Source organism: Poecilia mexicana, unplaced genomic scaffold (assembly GCF_051168715.1).
Source record: "Poecilia mexicana isolate PSO_F unplaced genomic scaffold, ASM5116871v1 scaffold_18, whole genome shotgun sequence".
NCBI lineage: Eukaryota > Metazoa > Chordata > Actinopteri > Cyprinodontiformes > Poeciliidae > Poecilia > Poecilia mexicana.
This window is the reverse complement of record NW_028263387.1, coordinates 11,315,261-11,337,221: the sequence shown is the minus strand read 5'-3', so window position 1 is coordinate 11,337,221 and position 21,961 is coordinate 11,315,261. Positions and strand designations below refer to the sequence as shown.

The 21,961-nt window shown below is 40.9% G+C and overlaps 2 protein-coding genes across 2 annotated transcripts in view; one reads left to right on the top strand and one right to left on the bottom strand.

Annotated features, from left to right (window-relative positions):
* Positions 1-5,979: 5,979 nt before the first annotated feature.
* Positions 5,980-17,777, top strand: tnfsf12 (TNF superfamily member 12). Its single transcript, XM_014997459.2, has 6 exons — positions 5,980-6,738; positions 10,345-10,423; positions 12,164-12,220; positions 12,371-12,394; positions 12,506-12,633; positions 14,712-17,777. The coding sequence occupies exons 1-6, from the start codon at positions 6,505-6,507 to the stop codon at positions 14,970-14,972; spliced, it is 783 nt and encodes a 260-aa protein (XP_014852945.1). The 5' UTR covers positions 5,980-6,504; the 3' UTR covers positions 14,973-17,777.
* Positions 17,454-21,961, bottom strand: part of chd3 (chromodomain helicase DNA binding protein 3) — a 49,395-nt gene continuing 44,887 nt past the window's right edge. Inside the window, exon 39 of the mRNA XM_088015485.1 lies at positions 17,454-20,910. Coding sequence (XP_087871611.1) covers positions 20,807-20,910 — 104 coding nt within the window. The 3' untranslated portion in view covers positions 17,454-20,806. The remainder of the gene's footprint in view (positions 20,911-21,961) is intronic.

Here is a 21,961-nt window from a genome sequence, read left to right as displayed (position 1 = left end):
CCTCAGGATGTGCACGTTCACAGTTGCTCACTTTGTGGTTTTTCTTCTTGAGTAGGTGATTTTCTCATTTTGAGACAGAAAAGATTTTAAAAAGTGCAGTAACTGAAGAAAGTGTATCTTAAATAAAACTGTTGTCACATTCAACCTACAGAGGGCACACTAACACCATCAGTTCCTTTAAACCAGAGCTGCGATTGCCAAGGTTAATAGTTTGCATACAGGAATGTTAATATTATTTTATCACAGCATCATAATCTGAAAACTTTAGAAAAAAAATCTACGTCCAGTTTGAGATCAATTTGAATTCAGTTATTCAGTGTGGGGGAAAAAAATGTTTAGAAAGAATAGTTAACTATTGTTTTTCTGCTCCAGCCTATTAAAATGTCATAAAAGAACTAAGGATGTTAAAGGAAAACAGTAAACTTAGCAACAAATAAACACACAATTTGGCATGTCTTCGTCCCAGAGGCATCAAAGCTTTCCCCAAGCATGACACTTCCTCTACCGTTCTAAAAGGCAGAAGGAAGTTTGGGACCTGGAAACCCGTCTGTTGAGACAAATAAATTCGGTCCCCAGAGGTCATTATTCAAGCCGAAGAGTGATTTCATGACACTTTTGGATCTTTACTCAGATGCGTTTTTAAAGTAGAGTTTCTTCTTTTCATGTGTTTGATTTCGCTCAGATGAAGAAAAAGAAAAAAAAAACATTGATTTATGAGACCGTATCTGTGGATACGGATTGAATATTTCCCCGTCAAAGTAAAACCAAAGGGGATCAAACTAAACATTTTTCAAAGGAAGCTTGCTTATATCTGCTCTTACTGTTTCTGACATTAATCAACTGAAACATGAGCAAAAAAAAGTGGCAATGAGCTGATGCAGGAAGGGAAGAAAAATGCAATAAGTGAAAAAAAAACGGCAGGATTTTTCAGGTTGCGGGATAGAAAAAGGTGAAGGTAATTCATGGTGACTGCATAAGTTTTTCCAATTTAGTGGTTTCACTGCGATACCGATGCTGAAGAATCGGACCGAATATTCTACTTCTGTAGTTAGAAAACTAACCAGTGTGTTTCGTCTCTTTCTCTGAGTTAGAGCCAAATCATGAAGCTTTTCAGGGAGGTGTCAAGAAGACAATATATTTGATTTTTCATCCGTTATGAATTTTGTATCTGTGTATTGAAATTATTTTCAGTATATTTATAAAAAAAAGTTCATAAGTTTTTATTGCAGTTTGCCAGAGCCCTAGTATATGTGGAGGGAAACATGCTGTACACCATTACCACTGTGAAACGTGGTGTGGCAGTATTATGATGTGTGAGATGGGAGCTAAAAATACAAGAAAATCTTTTGAAAAGCTATCTTTTTGAAGAGGAATTTGCAAAAATGCTAATTGGACTTGTAGCTAAAATGAGTCTTCTTAGCTGTAGGTAGATAAAAAAAAAGACTTACAGAAGCTAACTGGGATTTTTTATTCGTCTATTTCAGAAAGTCCCAACAAAAAACAATGAATGTTTTGGTTATAGTGTCACAAAATGTGGAAAACCTGAAGAAATGTGCATACTTTTCTTTTATTGGTGCATTTCACCCAACTCCTGAAACAACTCAACGTTAAAAATATGGATTATAAATAAAAATATATTAATATATTTTAAACACATTTAAAACATTCAGGTACATTTATTTTTTTGTTTGTGTCCCTTGTATAGGTTTGTCTTTCATGACTTTTTTCACCTGTTGATGAAGTGCAGACAAACTAAAACCCCTCCACAGAGTGCCTCTACAGCCGCCTGGTGGCCACAAGCGGTACTGTTGGCACACATAAATAAGGCAAGTCTCTTGATGAAAGTGATTTGACGGGCAGCAGAAGCTCCGGTCTGCCGCCTGTACCTTTTTCTTTACGCGCACGTAACCCCATGGCCAACCCAAGTCTATAGGGCCCTAAGCAAAATGTGGTTTTGGGGCCCTCTAGTTCTGCTAACATTGTGGACAGGTTGCAATCAGCAGTCTGAACATTAGATCATTCACACACCTGCTATAAACTTATTGCATGTCTAGCAGTGCTGTTTACATTATATACATGTATAATATAGGATACATTTATTGGCCCACTGATTTATCAACCAGTTGATTTCTGGGTGCCATCCATCCATCCATCCATCCATCCATTTTCTTACACCCTTGTCCCTTATTGGGGTCAGAAGGCGCCTGGCTGCCTGGAGCCCCATGACCATGGGGACAGAGGAGACAGCGGCGTCTGAAGGCAGGCTGGCAGCGAGAGGCGAAGAGTCAGCAGCGGCGGCGAGAAGTGAAGATTTTGCAGGAAGTACCCCTTTGTCTTAAAGGGGAAAAGGTAGCTGCATTGTCTATTTTATATATATATCCATTTTTCATCGAGCTGTGTTTGCACCTGTTTCAGTTGATTTCCACTCAAGTTTCCCCCTTTAGGAAAGTCATAATTCTGTTTTCAGCATGTAAAACAGTCGTTGACATTTCTCTTTTTTGCCATTAGGTCATAAATATAACTGCTGGGCCCAGGATCAGACTGCTCCAAATTTTTCTTTGAAGTTCCGGAACCCATATTTTCAGTGAGGCGTCTCTCCACTGGATTTCTTTCCTTCAAGGTGTAGAAATGCTAAAAACCACCCAGTATCTTCTGTTGGATAGTTATTTTGTTTCTTTAGGCAAGAAAAAACACAAACACCACTATCTTCCGATAATTACTTTCTTTACTTTCTCTCTTAGAGGTGAAAAAAGATTAAAAATACCCACTATCTACTACTTGCAGGAGATTTTAATGCAGTATGTGATGGCAAAATAGATAGGACGCCAGCAGAAATGGGGGGACAAAGCAGGAAAACAAAAATACTCAATATGATAACCGAACTGGGACTGGGGGATCCATGGAGATTTAAAAACCCAAGCAAAAAGGATTTTACTTTCTTTTCTAAAGTTCATAATTGTTATTCAAGGATAGACTTCTTCTGCATTCCTCAAAAATACTTTTATAAAATAATTGACTACAACGTTGAATCAATGACATTGAGTGACCATGGCCCAGTTACTCTGCAGTTAAACCTAAGTAAAGACACCCGCTTTAGATACTGGAGACCAGGGGCGCGGTATAGGGGAGAAAGTGATGACAATTCTAGGGGCCCTGGCCAACAGGAGGCCCTCCTCAACTTATTTATTTTTTGTTCATAGAAATTAAAAAAAAAAAATTGGGGCCTTGTCAATTACAAAATCAATCATATTGTATTTTCGAAGATTGTTTTCAGCAGTAAAAATTTAATGTTCCCACTCCCAGATCAAAAAACACACATCCACACACAGTCAGTGGAAGACACGTACGACTGTGGCAGCTACTATGCTGCTAAGAAACGTTATAAAATCAGGTTTTCAAAAAAAAACTAGAGGGGGAGAAAGAGAAAAAGACAAGAGTGCCAATTTGTAACCCAGTTTTTCTCAGAGAGGTGGGTAGACTGTGAGATTATCAACCATTTAGCATAATTAGCTTAGCTACAAACTACTATTTGCCTCCTTTTCACTAGCATTTAATGAATTAAGGAAAAAAATTACCAAGATATTCATATATTTAACTTGTCCCTTGTACCACTTAGATGAGTCAGTCAGCAGCAGCTCTAACCCACGTCGCTCCTGACCCTTCCTATCCTGAGTGAAATTAAAGCTGCAGTAACTTTTATATAAATATTTTTTTCCACATATTTGTTAAAACTGTCATTATGTTGTGACAGAATGGTATGAGAGATAATTTGTGAAAAATCTATCTAATCTCCCAGCGGTAGAAACAACCAGTCAGGGATTCAACAGGGATTCCCTTTGAATCCCTGTTGGAAAGGGATTTAAAGGGAAATTACAACATGCCTGGGCATTACAATCCCCTACTCGGCCGGCTCGGCTCGCTTTAAATGCGTTTCCACCAGCCCTTTTCAACGGGGCTGGCCCTGCTTCACAAGACCGGCCCTGGTTTGGTAGGTGACGCAAGCTTCGCTGCTGTTCACTGATTGGCTGAGGGCGTGGACAAGACGGATCAGCGGAGAGAGAATAAAAATGAAGGCGCAACGTTTGAAACTCGCTGCAACACGGAAGTGATGGAAGATACAAACAAGCCGTTAAGTAAAAAAAGATGCTGGCTTTTTTCTTTGCTTCGGATTTCAATATTCAGCGGCAGCTCGATGGAGCCGTGAGGAATGAGTCGTTTTTGTCAGTAGTGGAGCGAATGTAAAGCCTCGTTAGCCGCTTCGGAGCCGACGGAGCCCCACGGTGAACACCGACGCAGACGCAGCTGCTGCTCTCCAGCCAGAGTGAGGCAAAACGTTTTCAAGAAACAGACAAAGAATATATTCTTAATCGGTATTTATTTGAAGGCCCAACAGCGTTCGAACGTTCACTGAACGCAGTCAGGAGAAAGAGCCCCGAGCAGAACACAGCTTACAGCTTTATATTCCGATTGCATAGTTTGATAATCTACTTGGTTGCAGGACAGACAGCAGACTGGACAGCAGGCACATGTGTCTTCTTCACTAGGAGCCAGGAGAGATAAAGGAACAATTCAATGACTTCATTGTAATGCTAAAGCCAGAGAACCTGCTTCAGAAGTCTCTTTCATGAGCTAATGCATCTTAAAACTGCTATGCAATGATTCAGTTAATAATTCAGTTAAATTTTCCCACTACAAGCAGTCAAGGTGATGAGGCAGATGCAGCGGACCCAGGTTTTAGGGAATGAAATGATGAAAACAAACAATAATCCAGGCAGAACAGAAAGAGCAGCAGGCTAAGGCTCAAAACTGGCAGGAACTGGTAAGACAAAACTAACAGCAGACTTGACGGGAGACTAGACGAGGACCCGACAGGAAACACAGGTGGGTTTAAATACACAGCGAGACAATCAGGAGAAACAAGGGTCAGCTGGGGACAATCAAAGGTTAGATGGGACAACAAGGAGACTCAACAGAACACAAAAACATAAAAAACCCAAATCACTACAAAGCCCATCTTATCCCCTGATCTTATCTTCCTCAGCAAAGGTTTATAAATCAGCCTCTGTCCTCTTCTGCTCTGCAGTGAGAGGTTTGACTGACAGACCGACCCACCAGGTCAGGTCTAAACGTTTACAGTTGACAATATTCACCCCACTGTTGCAACTCACTCACTTTCTTGATATATTCAGCGACATTTCAGACCAAAAAAATGTATATCAGCCAAAATCAAAATGTGCAGGTCAAGCTTTTTAAAGATCGGTAACCAGGGATCGGCCAGAAAAGTACAATCTGTGCAGCCCTGCAAACATATTCATGACATTCTTTGATTAAATAAATTTCTCTCCAGCGTTACTCCAATAGCTAAAAATGTAATTTATACCAGGTCAGTCTTTCTCCCCTAGAATGTGGACCGGTACTGGACTGATTCTGAGCCTTCAAATGATTTTAACATAAGTTTCACATAACTTAGAAAAATAATATTTGCTTTAGCCACAAAATGATTATGCTCAGCAGCAAACAACAAATCCCCAACTACAGCTTAGAGCAGCTCATCGATGCAGCAGCTATGTAGCCTGACAGAAAACATTTTGCTAGACAATGTCAAACATTGAGAAGTTTTAATTATTATCAAACGTGATCAAGCACGGTGTTTTGAAGCCAAAAATACCTCAGAGATATACAGAGCCAACCAGGAGAATCAACTCATTTAAAGTTTAAACTCAAGTTTCACACAAACTAAAATAAATAAATAAATAAAAAAAATTACATTCATATATTATATTCATATATTCTGAACGCATTTAAAACATTCAGGTACATTTTTTTTTTGTTTGTGTCCCTTGTACAAGTTTGTCTCTCATGACCTTTTTCACCTGTTGATAAAGTGCAGACAAACTAAAACCCCTCCAGAGTGCCTCTACAGCCGCCTGGTGGCCACAAGCGGTACTGTTGCCGACACGGTTGGCACACATAAATAAGGCAAGTCTCTTGATGAAAGTGATTTGACGGGCAGCAGAAGTTCCGGTGCGCCTCCTGTGCGTTTTTCTTTACGCGCACGCCTTTGATGGTGTCACGCAACCTCCCTCCCAACCCCCCCTCAAGAGCGGCGTGTGTGTGCGTGCTCAGTCAGTTTGTCTGTCTGTCTAATAGACTGACCCCCCAGCAAGCGGTTTAAAGAGCGCTGAGTCAACGAATCGCAAGCAGAAGGATGCAACAGTTGATGTGCGCATAAATGTGCAGAGTTTTTCTCGCGTTTGGAGACGCTCTGCTCACAGGGAGGATGGTGGCTGTGATCCATCAGGAGAAAAGGCTCCAATCTTAGGTTGCCTTTTTTTTTTTTTTTTTAAAGAAAAATTTAAGAAAACTGCATATTTGTTCCTCCACAAGGCAGTGACTAAAAAAGAAAAAAAAGAAGAAAAAAGAGCAAGCGCTGCTTTCTCTACAAATAAATGGGACGTTTTGGACTGAGTGGACTTTCACGCTCTGCTGGAATGGAGTTAATGCATGAATTTCAGATGGTCTGCGGCGGCGAGTGAGCGATCTGCCGAGCGGAGTGCAGCAAACATGCAGCGGATTCTGCAGAAGAGGCGAGTGCGCAAGCTGCGGGTCGTCTGGGCTTCCCTGGCCCTGATGGCTCTGTCTCTGGCCGCCTGCAGCGCGCTGTTCACGGCGTGGACCTGGCGACAGACCCGGGACCTGTCCCAGTCCTTCCAGATCCTGCAGGACCGACTCGAGCAGGTTCGGTGTCTCACTTTTGAAAGTAAACCAGGCAGCGCGTGCGTGCAGGCGTTTGCGCTTTTGCAAAGCGATGATATTCGCTCGGCTGCAACTTTGACAGGCATTTTACGGGTTGTGTAAGATCTTTCTTGGCTGCGGCTTAGTGGGACTTTAGCGGGGGCGGGGGGTGGGGGGGGGTTGCACCTATATGGCTAAACGCGATTCAAACACTTAATTCCAGCGTCTTCCTACTCTGTTGCTGATTTGTGACTTGATTTGATCGTGTAGTGCTTCCCAGGCTTGGATTAAAGCGTGAGCAACACACAAATTCACCAGCGGGGTGTCACAGAGGTCAGGTTTATAAATGCGTGTACTTTCTACGCCTCACCTGAACTTAACTGTGTTCATGTTCTTTAAATACAAAAGATGGTATGAGAAAATGTAAAAACAATTCACACAAAAATGGGGGAGGACTGATGACTTGTTCAGCTGGAAGTCATCGACACCCTCACGAAGTTGGACAAGGCAACCAAGGTCACTGCTGAAAAACAAAACAAAAGCAAAAGCTGGCAGCTGAGAGTGCCGTCTTAGCATCTTGATGGAGAGTTTAGTGGAAGGACAAAGTGTGACAAGTGGGATAATCGCTCCATTCAGAGAGGATTGCAAGCCAAATTCCAACGGGAGTAGATTTGCCAAATGGGGAGTAGTGTGTCCAAGAATATTATTGGAAAGTTGAGTGGAAGGAAAAAGATGTCATAGGACTGCAGCCTTGAGAGGATTGTCACAATCAAATCATTGATTGTGAAGGGTTGGACGCTGTCCTTCACCCCAGACAGCGTCCAAGGTGTCTTAGTTTGACAAGAAAAAAGAAGACTTCTGTTCGGAGCTCTTTTCAGATTCAAACCAATTTTTGCTTTTCATTTGGAAATCCAGATCTGAAAGTCTGGAAGAAGAGAAAGGCACAAGGTGCCTAAAATAATAAATAAACACATTTTAGCTAATACTCTTATGAAGATGCACCTGCATAACACACAAATCCTAGAATATACTGTTGTGGTGGTGAGGTGATGGCAGATGGACGGTTCCCCAGATTAGATCTAGTTTCCAACCAGAAAGCACAGCAGAGTAAATGCAGAATCTCTGCTCATTTTCTTTTTTCTATTTTTTTGTATTTCACCCCCTACTTTCTCCCACCCCCCACCAACTTGTTTAATCGCCCTGGTGCCAGTTACGCTCTAGTTTTATCTCAATTTACTGGAAAGCCTCAGCTATTTGGCAAATGAGCAGAGATGCCGCCGCCGCTGACTGGCTGCGTACGGAGAGCGGCTTCAGGCGCTGAACGGGCTGCAAGTGTAAATCATCCGCAGCCTGCGCCGAAACTCCTCGTACACGGGGGGTGAGCGTGAGCCGATATTTGAGGTACACTTGCAGAAACAGCAATAAATATGTATTTTTTATTTTTTGCTCTCTTTGTTGTGTGCAACACAATTTATTGGCGAAAACGTGAGCCAAGAACCGGAGCCGATGGTAAATTCTTCTGGTTTCGAGTTCAGAGCTTTTACAAAACCGCTGGATTTCATATCAGCGGGGGGGTGAGAGAGGGCTATGAAATTGACTATGTAGCATGTTTACTAAACCTGCACACACACGCACACACAGATTGGACACGTGGAGTGTTGATGCTGGAGCCCTTCCCCATGGGGCCCCATTCTGTCCGTTTGACTGTTTGCCAACTCCAGATGAGAGCCAGCGAGCGAGCGAGCGTCTGGAGAGAGAAGTGTGACTCTCTGCCTCCATTTCAACAGTAGCAGTAAATTTAAACACTCGTTTCTACCCCCTCCCCCCCCCCCACCTTCTCAACATCTCTGCTGTGGGGGCCAAGGCTCCAGTGGGGGCCTCAGTGGAGGATTTAAAAAGTCTGCTGGCTTGGAAATCATTTTCTTCCAGACATTTGAGGAATGTAAAGGAGTGAAAACACGCGTTAGGTGTCGCAATCATTCCTCGAGGAAGTGGGCGCTCTAAAGCAAAGATGGCAAGAGCCGAGGCATTTCTCTGGCAGGGACGCACTCTTAAAGGGCCAGTTCAGGATTTTTGAACGTGACGTTCTGTTTTAAGAGTGTAAGCATTTTTTTTTTTTTTTTTTTTTACCTGCGCTATTGCTGTCTTCTTCTTCTTCTTCTTATGGCAAAAATCCAGATTAGTGGGAACTGGAGGATATGTTTGCAAAATTTATGTTTAAACCAATAATTGTATTTGACAGAACTTAAACTAGGCTTTGAGATCATAGAGGTTAAATATGAAGAGGTTTAATGCATTTTAAAATAATTAATACTGAATTTGAGGGGACAGGAGAGATAAGTGCTAAGCTATCAAACCAACTGAATTTTGCAATAAGTTTTTATACCAGACCTAAATTTCAAATGTGAAACCAAAGCAAACTAACAGTATACTAAAAGACTACATATTTAAATTTTAATTTTTTTTTATTATTTTATTTTTTAGCAATTCCTGGTTCTTTACACTGCTGAGTCAATAACAGTAATAATGCAAAATAAACTAAGTGAACTTACTAACAATTGTAGAAGTTAAAAGAGGTTAAGTTTACTGACATCATCTTTGGCTATAGGGCTAACAAACATTTATGCTAACGTTTTAAATCAGCTGATTTTTGGCACACAGTGTACCTTTGGCTATTCGTGGTTTGGTATTTGTGGATTCGCCAACTGTTTTGTGGAACGAGGTACCACAGTGTTTGTGGAGAATTTTCCTGTTTGTGATTTTTTTGTTGTTGTTTTTGAGGATATCCAAATTATTCAATTGGAAATGTAGCTTGAGGGGCTGAAATGCATAACAACAATGCTGTTTAACACGCAACTGGCTGGCGTTTTTTGGAGTCATTTGTTTTTCCTCGGTGCCGATTGGCTCCTCCTTCACCAGAGGTAAGAGAGCAGAGTGTGTGCTTGTTACAAGTTGGAAAACAAGTAATAGTTGCTAATTGTTTGGTTGCAGCTACTATTAGTGCATTAAAAACTGAACAGATATATATGTTGCATGACTGTCTATCTCTACCAAAACTCAGAAGTGTTAATAAATACTTCATTAATTTACATTTATTTATGCACAGATGCTAAATTGAGTTTTCAGGATACCAACTTCAGTTCTCATACCTGGGAATATAGAAAATCACTTCTAGATACAAACAGAACCCACCACTACTGTCTAAAAAAAAACACTAGAAAAAAAATATTCACGGCCGTTTAAATCAACACTATTTTATGACTTTTTTTTTTTTTTTACCAGAAAATCCCTTTGAAAGGAGGGAAACATGCTTCTTTTCACAGCACGTGTTTCACGCAGGAAGATAATTGGCGGCGCACCGCCTCCCACCTCCATTTCCTGTATCGGTAATCACCAGTTTCTGTGTAAAATAACCAGGCCTTGATGTTTTTAAGACTGAAAAAAAAAACTTCAAGGCATTTAAAGTCCGCTTTGGCGAGACTAGCTGTTAGTCTCCAAATCTGAATATTAATCCGGATTATAATGCTCTGAATTAAGGCTTTCACAGACTAATTGGAGACCATTTAATTGTGTCATTTCTCTGTTTGTTTGCTTGTTTTTTTCGGACAGGTCAACACGCAGAGGAAGGCGATTGTTCAGCTCATTCTGGAGAAGAGAGAGCTGCTTCTGGAGCGAGTGAAGCGAGACGGTAATACAAACCTGCCAGAGCTGCTTTGTCTCAACTTCGGCGCCCCCCCAACTTGCGCTTTTCAGTCGCTCCGATCGCCACAGACAGACACAACACACACATACCAGGCGAACTCACTTGTTTTTTTAGGAAGAGCATTTAACACAAACGCTGGCCAGCCTCGGCCCACATGCCACTTTGGTCAGGCCCTGCAGGCCGCATGAGCTACCGCTGCTAAAAGTTGACACAGGAAGAAGTAGGCAGCTGGATTACCCTCTCAGAAATTACAGGTCTGACCAGAGCGGTCTCGAAGCCCAGAAAGCCAGCTGGCGAGGGGTGAGAGGGGGGCGGAGGTGGAGAGAGAGGTTTCGCTGCACGCTTTTGGTTCAGTGAAATAGATTTTTTTTCTCCCCCCCACCACTCCTTGTCTCTGAGCAAACGTCCAACGCAGCTACGATTTCGTTGTGAAAGCGGTGATATTTGATGAGCTTTCATTGCTGTATTTATAGCATCTGCTTGCATCACCATCATGGGACTGCTGTTTCTGTCCGAGAGTAAACTTTAGGTCTGTTTTTTGTTGTTTTTTTTCTCTCTCTCTCTCTCTTTTTGGGGATTCTCTATCCAAATGTGACAAGACATTATTTGAAGAACAGCATGTCCAGCTCAAATTTACCCTATGCGTGAGATGCTAAGAGGTACCGTGCAGAATTTCATGGATATCAATAAGGGGGAAAAAAAAAAAAAAAAAAAATGCCCAAACAGCTTTTTCCAGTTTATGGAAACTTGACCGCAGCCGTCCAGCTTTTTTGGAAAGACACTGCTGTAATGTTCTCTCCTTGTGACTGACAGCGCAAGTCAGGAAAGCCTGGCCACCCTGAGGGCTTTATGCTCCACTCCCCACCCCCCACCTTCGCAAAAATCCTAAAATCTTTCAGGGTCGCCCACCTGAGAGTTAATTTAGCAATGGGTTGTAGTATTTCTGAATAATGGCAGCAGTCAGGTGGGCTGGCCGCTGCCTCCTGAAACATAAACTACGTCTTCCAAACACTGCTCAGGTTGTATCAGTGTTTGAAATCCCCTCAGGCTAAAACAAACCTTCGGTGAGCAGCGAGAGGGAACGTTCTCCGGCCGTGTTGTTACTTTATTTGTCATATTTGTCTGGAAAGGCGGCCGTAGCTGTTGCTAAACTCTGTTCTTCATCTACTGTTTTGGGTCACGGAGCAGCCAAAGACCTTTTCGACTCTCTTTTTCCAGTGCTTCATTTTTCTCATTTAGCCTTCGAGCCCCTTAGCTGCGCCTCCGAATGCCTGTCTTTAATGCTTTCTTATTCACTTTTCCACTGTCCATCTTGTTTTTATTGCCTCCCCCCTTCACTCTCCCTGCAGACACACAAACCCCACCGTCCTCCATCCTTTCTCTCTGGTCTCTATCTTCGAGATGACTGCGACCAGCTGGCACTAAAATTAGCCCACAGCGGGCCTAAAAGGAAAATAAAAGAGACACGCACTTTTCTGACTTACAATAACAGTTTGAGGAAATATATTGAAAGACGTGAAAGGGAACCCTTAAGCCCATCTGCTAACCGCGTTAAAAACCGGCCGGGCCGCATATAAACGGCACCAAATTAACCCACCGTATTATTAGCGCGATACAGATGGTAGTGATTGTTTTATCAAAAAAAAAAGAAAGAAAGAAAGAAAAAACGTCAGCCGAAGTAATTTTCTGATTTCAAACTCATTCTGCCTGTCTTTGTGTCTGAAGGGGGCTCGGTGAAAGGGAAAACCGGGAATGGAAGGAAAGCGGCGTCTCATTTTGAGAGTAAGTGGCTTGGCAGATCCCCTCTTACGGTCTCGTGTAGCATCTGCTGAAGTGGTTTTGAATCAAATACCCCTATACGGTTGCACTCGTAAAATCTTAATTGACTTTCCCCTTTTTCTGTCTCCGTCATTGTCTCCCACTTTCCACCAGTAACCAAACTCTCCTCTCAGCAAGGTACGAGTCGTTGAGATGTTTTTATTATTATTATTATTATTATTATTATTAAAATGTTTCTTAACACTTTGCAAGCTGGCAAGAAAGAGCATTGATTTGTGTTGGTTTCAGTTGGAGAAGGGGGCGTGATAAAAGGCTGGGAGGAGAGGACGCTCAATATGACTAAAGCGGTGAGGTACAACAGGGAGGAAGGTACCTTCACGGTGCAGAGAGCAGGAGTCTACTTCCTGTACTGTCAGGTGAGCTTCACAAAGTCTGTAACTTGTAAATATCTGCTTCATTTAAAACAGCACCAATACCTTTTAACGTCACTACAAAGCTTGGAAAAAGAGTAAATATTTGTAATAATTGAGCAGAGAAACATATTTTGGAGCCCTTCTGTCTGAGTAAAGCTCAACTGCTCACTTGTGGCCAATTTATGGTTATTAGCATTATTTTTGTGTCCAGTTTGAACAGTAAACTCGTTGGAAAGGCTGTGAACGGGACACTAAAAAACATATGTAATTGCTTTTCTTGTACCCTCAAAGAACCAATAACGTGGAGCGTTTTGGCGAATTACGGTTGGCGAAAAGGAAAAGCATACAAGAGCTCAAACTCTGGTTAAAATGCAGCTTAATTGTTTAGCTTTTTTTCCGTTTGTTCTTTGTTTTGGACCAGATTTGCAGCAGAGTATCAGTAGGTTTCCGAGTATTTCTTTGAATCTGTTGATCGTTAAAGTTGGTACAAGACGTCCCCAAGGCAGGTACGGACTTATGCAGGGTTGGTACAAAATGTTCAGCGGCAGACAACTACTGTCTTCACCCCCAAAAAATAGCCACGAAAAGACCAAACATTCAGTCATGTGAAACGGCGTATGGATAAAGTCGTGTGATGCCCCCTCTAGTCAGGATATAAAATACCTAAAGTTAGTGAATTCACAATACAATTGAACTTTACCATATTAGGGTAAAGCTAAGAATTTCAAACCATTTGGCTGAACCTTCAAAGTAGAGCTGCACCATGCCGCAAATTAAAATGATCAAATTACAGCAATTCCAAAAGACTACCTGGTCTGTGTATGTAGTGGCTCAGATGCTAAAGTTAGCTGACTGTGCTGTGCTATAATAAAGAGAAGAGTTATGGAAATGTGGCTTTATTGTAATCAAAATCAGCTTCGAAGTCCAATAAGGTCAACAAATCCAACTAATCAGTCACAGAAATTCACTTCAAGTTGCATCAAATCTAAGTAAAAAAAAAAAAACAGTTCAGTCCAAGAACAGACGCTACATCCACAGGTAGCAAATACTTACTGGCCACAAATATAAATTAACTTTTTTTTGTTGAGAATCGCACGGCTACTGAGAGCTGTGGTGATTCACAATTGTTTAGTTTTTAAATAATGTAAACTGAAAGAAATGCAGGTTGAATTCCTGTAGCATGCTAACTTTGCTAACGTTGCTAACAGCACATTCTTGTAGTAGACAAGAGGCACTTAAAAACAAACATGAAAGCGTATTCATTCCCTAATCTCCTTGATTTTCTCATTAAATATTTTTAAGCTTCAACCAAGTGGAACAGAAATGAAGAGCAGCTGTTAGCATGCTAATAGCTGAGTTAGAAGGATTTTGGCTGCCTTTCAGAAAGATTAGAAACAGCAAAACAGAGATAAAAAGCAACATGCTCATGTTATGGTTATATTTAACCGCCTAGCAGTGAAAGAGAGTCGTTCAAACTTTTATGTCCGTTTCCTTTCTTTGGCTTCTTTTGATGCGCGAGAGAGGATGTATGGATTGAATCCCTGCCAAGATCAGGCTCCTGACAGAATGCACAGCTACAAATCAGCATCAGATTTCTGTTTTGATGGCGAAGACACTGACCTTCAGCGTTTATAGTGAAGGGCACAGCAATGCAGAACCGGTCAAAGATATGGGTCCAGATCTTGTCAACATTAAGCTGTTGTTGATATTTACAGTCTTTAAATTTAATGCAGACGTTCACTCTGGAATAAAACGTCTTTAATCACTCTTAATTAACCTGTCAGGTGTTTTGACAGGTTATGAACATTCCTGCCAAGCGGACAATTATCAATAATTAACACTAAATGAATACTCAAAAAGGTTAGTTTGAACAACCCCTCATCTGTCAAGAGTTCAGGATAATGTGCTTCATTCTGTTTAAAGTTATGACTTAAACATTTACAGAAATCTCAATTAAAAGTTATTCAAAATCTGTGTAATTTGTGTGATTAATATTCCTGATTATTCGTAGAACCATCTCTTTGTATTTCCGCAGAGCTGCTCTTTCATTAACGCACCCATCGTCTTTCTGCCCTCCTCAGGTGCTGTTCAACGAGCAGCAGTCTCAGTACGTGAAGCTGGACGTGGTGACCAACGGGCCCCGGCCCCAGAAGCTGCAGTGCATGGAGGGCTACGGGACCACGCCCTCCGCTGGGCCGCACTCCTTCCACTTCGTGAAGCCCTGCCAGGTGTCCGGCCTGCTGCGGCTGGAGAGGGGCACAGAACTCCAGGCCAAGACGGGCCCGTCCTTCAGCCTCCACCCGGTGGCCAATCACGTTTTCAGCATCTTCAAAGTCAACTGAGGATCGGCGCTCGTCTGAGCTCGGTCGCAAACTATCCTCGCGTCACACAAATCCAGCAGGATTACTGCAGAATGTAACTGTTTGCATTAAAAATGGATAATATAAGTTTTTTTTCTTCTTCTTCTTCTACAAGGCCAAACAAAAGGCTACAGCTATTTCCCACATGTGCTCATATGAGAGACAAAGCTGACATTTGTGGAAGCTGTAGAGAATTTTTCTTTTTTTTTTTTCCTTCTCTGGACTGCAGCCTGTTTTGGAATTCAGTTTTGGATTAAAACCAAGACCTACAGTGAACAAAAAAAACCAAAAAAAAAAAAAAAAAAAACCTTGATGAACTTCTGCCGAGAGAACAGATGTGACGGAGGCCGGTCTGTGGATTAAAGAGCTTCACAGAATAAGAAAATTCCTCGGAGGTCCATCTTAGCCCCCGTATAACGCAATAAAGTTATTGCCTGAACTCTCTGCAAGCTCACATTTAAGATGTGCACCTTCCACAGACGAGAGCACATCTGCGAGAGTCTGACTCTATAAACGCTTTCTCCAGTTGGCATTGACTGTTTAAATAATGCTGCCTTTGTGTGATGGTTTTCATGTGTGAACTAAGTCTGATGAATCCAAAACTTTGTGCTGATTTTATGATCTCGTCGATGCGAGGCGTCTGTGTGAAGTTGCTCTTTTTTTTTTTTTTTCAAATATTTTGTATATAAGTCACTTATTTTACAGAATGTGCCTGAAGTCCTGAGTTGGCAGAGAAAAAGGGGGAACATTTTAAGAATAATGCGGATGTGAATTTCTTTTTTGTTTTTTCTTCTAAGGAGAAATGATTGTATAGTTTAAAAGTCAAGGTTCAAATCATCGCAAGCAAAGCATACCGCTGTATATTCTGCTTTATCTGCTTTTTTTTCTTCCAGGGTGTTCCTCCTCTGTTTGATGATGCAATGGCTATTACTCATACACTTTTTGTAACTTTTTATAAGCCAAAGCGGCACTAAAAAAGACCGATTCAAGTGATGCAACTATGCAAGAGTCAAAATGTGTTCTGGCGTTGAATATCATCACAAGTAGCTGTAAGGACTCTGTGGGCGTTTCCATGCAGATTCTCAAGGGTAGCCATCCGAAATGTCAGGATTTCTCGCAAACAAAAACAGACACGACTATTTTGTTGACATTTCAGCTTTGCATATTTTTATTTTTTATTTTTATTATAAAATAAACACAATGAAGGGCTCACACAAGCGTAGATCAAGACACTTTCACTACAGTAGTTGGACACTATTGCATTTTTTTTTTATTAGCTTAAGAGTAACACTTAATTATCTTAATATCTGTATTTAAACGTTAAGACTTCACTGACTATCTTATTGATCGAAGCTCATTTATGTCACAGACTCCTACCATAAACTCTTTCTTTTTATTGTCCGATAAAAGAAGCCTGACGTCGGTCGAGTCCATGAGGTTTATAAAGAACTAACAGCTCAGATGTTCATTTTCTAGCTTGCTAACTCATCACAGAATAGCTCTAAATGTTAGCACCAGCACTGTGTTGTCGCAATCGAGCTTTATGTCATGGGGTCGGTGGTGGTTTTTGGTATTTTCAATACGGTTTTCTGCCCAGGGCGACACAGCACAAGGGAAATAGTTGCGTATTGGTGCTTGTTAGCATGTTCAGACAATGGAAATGGTTTCTTGAGGCCTTTTTGGATCGCTGGTGACCCAGCACTGGTTGTGTTTCCAAGGACCATCACTAGATCATGGTGGGATTTATTGAGAAACTCTTACGCAACCTGATGAACCAATCGCATTAGACTCCTAATCAGTCCCGTCTGTCCGGCCCGAATGGGACTACAGCTCTTAGGGTTCCAGAGAATGGGCTGAACTGGGCCATAAGGGCTAATCCAAGAACCGCCACTGACTTGGAAAGTTAAAAAAATAATAAAAAAAAAAGACTGGATGTTGTTTTCTTTGCAGATTGTGTTTGTGCAAGTTAAGTTATGAACAGCTGTAATAGAGTTGGCGTTTATGTCAGACTAAACAAAAATAACTAAAATTCTGCTTTTGTGGGTTTGTAAAAAAAAAAAAAAAGATAGCTTTGGCAAAATGCCAAAACTGAACCTTGAATGTGAGGTTTTATTTTTTATTTTTTTTACCACTGAGCAAAGATAATTCAAATATCTTCCTGCTTTAACCAGATTGCTTTTCTGTTACTTTTAAAAATATATATTTTAGTAAATGGAACTTCCTCCTGTGTCTCCTCAGCTGCGGCTTTGTGTAATATTCCCTGTTATATTTCAGGGTGTATTTCTAGCGTTGGGATTCAGCACTCCCACTCTTGTTTATAAGGAGTTTTTGTGGCCGGACCGCATTGGTTTCTCCTCAGCACTTTACGGCAGCGATTGTTGTGTTCCTAATTGGACTCAAACGTTGATGTTTTCAAGTGGAAATCTTTTTTAAATTTAGACAATAAATCCCTTGTACTTCCTCTTTCCTTTTTTTTTTTTTTTGTCGTCTGTGTAACCCCCACCTCCGCCCACACCCTCGCTACATCCATGTGGACATCATATTTCCCTGTCAGCATTCATCGTAACACACGCACACACAGCGATGGTGATCTAAATTTTCACTTCCTACATCTGAATCTGAACCGCATAGTTGAGGAAAAACATGCCTTGTCCCCCCAATCACCACACGCAGTTTTAACACACATCTCTCTGCCTAGAATAATTTTTTACACTTTTTTTTCTTCTTTTTCATTTAACACCCCTGAATGTCTTGTGAACAGATTTGTAAAATAAATGATGGATGCATGCCCTGTCTGAGCTCATTCCTTGTCAATGCTGAAGAAACATTCCTTACTGTTCTTTTCTTCACCTGAAAATTAAAAAAGAAAAAGAAAATCAAGGTCAGATTTTTGGCAGATGGATTTCGACTGAAAGAACTCAACTTAGAAAGACTAGAAGGCAATTTTAGTTCGTGAAGATTTAAGACACTTAAAAACTTTAGTAATCAAGGCCATGATGAAGTATTTTAAAACTTGTATGACATTTAACTTCCTCAGAAGGCGGTATTGTTGCATAACCCACGACACGTTGCGGAACCACCTTTTGTTTCATACAATCTTATTTGGTTGGAGTCTGTCAACGTCACACATTTTTACTATGCAAAATTTACCCACTCTGTCCGAAATTCTGCTAAATTTCTCTCAATTAGTGGTGATTTAGATATATTGGTTTGGAGTATTTTAACAATAATATTAATAAAGTATTGCAAAACAAAACAACATGAAACCACTTTGAGCTGAGAAACTGTAAAACTGTATCAAAGTTATTACAATAGCTTTGAAATCAGAAAATTGTGAGGTTTTTACACATTGCTGCTTGCCAGTAACTGAAATTTGTTCTCAAGAACAAATTTCTTTTGTGTCAATAAAAACTAGTAAACTGAAAAGCAGAGAAAATTGTGCAAAGTTTGATGAACTGAACTATAATTTTAATTTTCAGGTGGCTGAAAGTGGCAAAGCAGCTACTCTAACTAGCCGTTAGCTTGATTCTCAGTTGAAAACAACTCTGTAAGATACTGGTGATAAAAACCCAACATAACTTTACATAAAAAAGCAGAGCGATTCCTTTGACATAGTAAAATCTAAATGTTATTGCTAACTATATCTATTAATCACTTAATTATTAGATATAGCTAGCAAGCGAACACGAGCTAGCCAGGATAAGCTAGCAAGAGGTGAATCGACAGATTCAAAATAAACGCACACGTAGGTATTTCCATCATTTCAGTTTTATTACAAACAAAAAAAGAGAAAATAAGGAGAAGTGTCATTATTGACGCGTTTTGACTTCCACTCGTCAGTTCATCGGCACCACCACGTACACAGTGACACAAGATACCCAGAAATCAACCGAAAAATCCTGAAACGAGGACAAAACAAGAGTGGACAAAGCAATAATTTGTTGTTGTTGACTCAACATTTTAGTTTGGTTGTTGTTGAATATTTGTTTTAAAGCAACATAAATTTTGTATAAATCCTGGGGGGAAAGTTGATGAGCTACGTTGTCTTTTAAAGATCTTTTCAGTTTTCCATTTGCAACAGAAGACACTGGAATTTACAGGTTGACATCAGTTTCTAAATGTATTTCAATGACTTTACATGTGTTCAGCTATGTTTATTAAGGCGCTTTTAAATGACGCGGTATATAAAAGTCCCCTCTCTGATTCTCTGGATAACTCTTGTGTACTTTTAATGGAGCTGAAATGGACTGAGGTCTCGGTAGAAGCATTTAGGGTTACATATGACCGAGTTTCTACAGACATACATAATTAAGCCCCAAAACTAAAAGGAGAGTTTGCTTTCTCGTGTTACATATGCACTTCTGAAGTTGGCTCAACTTCTTCGTTTGCGTTCTCTTGCAACAATGGGACGAACATGGCAGACTGTGTATTGTGTGGCACGCGTACTGTTGCGTCATTTTTTTTTTTTTTAAACGTTTTATAGTTACAAAGATATGTCTCTTTTGGTAGAAGCTCTCTCTCGAATAGCAACGGCGAGAACGACAGCAACATCAACAACGACAATGCTCATAACTGGGAGAGTAAAAATACAAGAGAACACGAATGAGCTGCTTAAATATGCAAAGTATATCACAGGATGTTGTAGAAGGAAACAGAAATAAAAATAATAATAAAAAAAAAGGAAACAAAAAATAAAATTCTTGATTTTAAGCGCCGGTAAGTAAAGGTAAGAGCAGTGCAGAGGGTTGTCGACAGGTTTCAATAACACTGATTCGCTTATGAAAGGTTATAAACATTCGTAGGGGAATCCTAAAAAATAGCGACGTTTCGAGGCCTTTCCTAAAACGAATCCCCTTCGAAACGCCTCGAAGCTCTGTACATGAACTCAAACCAGGAAAAGCGGATAAGGATGCTGGAAAATACTTTATGGTCAAACAAGTGCTGAATATATTTATATCATACTTTTGCACATGAGTTTTATCTGAACACGTACCGTTAAAAAAAAAAGAAACAAAAAAGAGCAAAATAAAATGTAAATGACAAAAAAAAAAAAAAAGCAACCAAATAGCTGGAGCTGTGCTTGGAGCTGCTTTAACTCAGACAACGGAGAGTCAGCCTCTCTCGCTGAGTATTAGAAATAGTATTAAAACAAGTTTATGCACAGCTTGATAACATTTTTCTTTTCTTTCTGATTCCACAAGACAGCGTTGTTGTGATAAGAGCATGCTTCAGGGGACGATGGAGCGCCGTGGGGAGAAATGAGTATAGTTTCACATGCAACTTTCTGAGAGAAGCTTAGGAAGAGGAGGGAGGGGATACGGTCTACTGACAGATCTAGGAGGTTTCTGGGGTAAGGTTGGGTTAAGCATTTCTTTATGTTTGCGCGCGTGTGTGTGTGTGTGTGTGTGTGCGTGCATAGGTGAGGTCTGAAGCATCTCAAGGAGGAGGAGGCCCACTTGAGGAGGCCGTTGTTGAGGAGTATAATGGTTTGAGGCAGACGTAAAAATGGTCACAAAAAGTTGGAGGCAGGTTTGGACTGTCTGTGACGACAAGCTGTGTGTACGGCTGAAGTTATGTTCGTTTCAAATGAAGCAATTACAATCACTATTGTTTGGGTACATTTGCCTTCAGACAGTCAGTTAGTTATAGTTGTAACACTGAGAGCGCGGTTCAGTGGTGCTGCTTTCTCCTGCGGAAAAAAACCAAAACAAACCCCCCCACCCCAAAAACATTCCTCTGCAGGCGAGTAATCGAAGGTGTCTTTCTAGCAGGAAATGGGTTTCAGGTGTGCGAGCGTGAGCGTGCGTGTGTGTCGTCTAGTCGTCGATACAGATGACCTCTCCGCTGCGCTGCTCCCGTCGGTTCACCAGCAGTTCTGCTTCCCGTTCCTTCTTTACAGACATGGGAGGCCCGTTCAGGACTGCAGGGGGGGAAGCAGAAACACAAGCTCGGGTCAGCCGGTTCAGTACGTCTTTGCTTTCTGTCCTTCCACAGACGGAGCACCAACAAAAAAACAAAAAAAGAAGAAAAATCCATCAGATCAGATGAAGACCAGTACTGTTTCTTGAATTACTAAAGACCAGAAGTCATATATATATATTTATATATATATTATCAATGCGTGTTATTCTTCGAAAGACATCACACGGTGTTAATCGCATATAAAGCTGGTGTAAGGCATTGTTTTACTCAAGCAATGGGGATGTTTCATTTCAATGGCACTCTTATAATCCTAGAAGATGACAAGAGTGTTGATTTAATTAATTAAGCTTTTTTGTGGTCAAAGTCATTTTCAAGAACCTTTTTCCAACAATACCCTCATTTCATAATGGCCCCGGCTCAATGGAAACGACCACCATTTCATGACAACCAAAGCTGTTGATTGCCACGAATTAGTCAATCACATGAGCAACCAGACTTCCAGACGTGAAGGAGACCAATTGCTTTTGTTCAAACTGAGCAGCTGACTGGGGAAGACGGAGGATTCGAGACACTTTGAACGTTTACGTTGGAGCCAGAAGGAATCGTCTCACTATTTTAGAAACTGATGATCTACTGGGATTTTCATGCATAGCCATTTTGAGGTTCATAGAGAACGATCCAAAGAAAGAGAAAACATCTAGTGAATGGTAAGTTGTGAGGATGGAATGAAGGACTGAACTGCATACAGGGAACAAAAGAGACTGGTATAAAAACGGTTCATCCCAGAATGCACTGCATTAACCCACTGGTTTCTAGGAGGAAGACCAGGAGTGTCACAGGGTGTTGTTAACACCGGCCTCCATGCTCTCTTCCTGTCCATTTGTCCAGTAGTCTATCAGAGTTACATTGGGGAAAGCACATTTTCCTTCGCCGAGCAAAGGGAGACATTTCGACTTTGCAAAAACTGGATCCAAAGTAAATATTCAGTCTACCAATTTGGGTAACTGGATGAGGAATAAGCCTTGACACTGGCTTATTTGAAATACAGT

Excerpts from the sequence above, each read along its gene's own strand:
- tnfsf12 (XM_014997459.2), top strand. The coding sequence starts at position 6,505 with ATGAATTTCAGATGGTCTGCGGCGGCGAGTGAGCGATCTGCCGAGCGG. Across the intron at positions 12,221-12,370 it reads AGCGGCGTCTCATTTTGAGA|TAACCAAACTCTCCTCTCAG; the intron begins GTAAGTGGCTTG and ends ACTTTCCACCAG. Across the intron at positions 12,395-12,505 it reads CAAACTCTCCTCTCAGCAAG|TTGGAGAAGGGGGCGTGATA; the intron begins GTACGAGTCGTT and ends TGTTGGTTTCAG.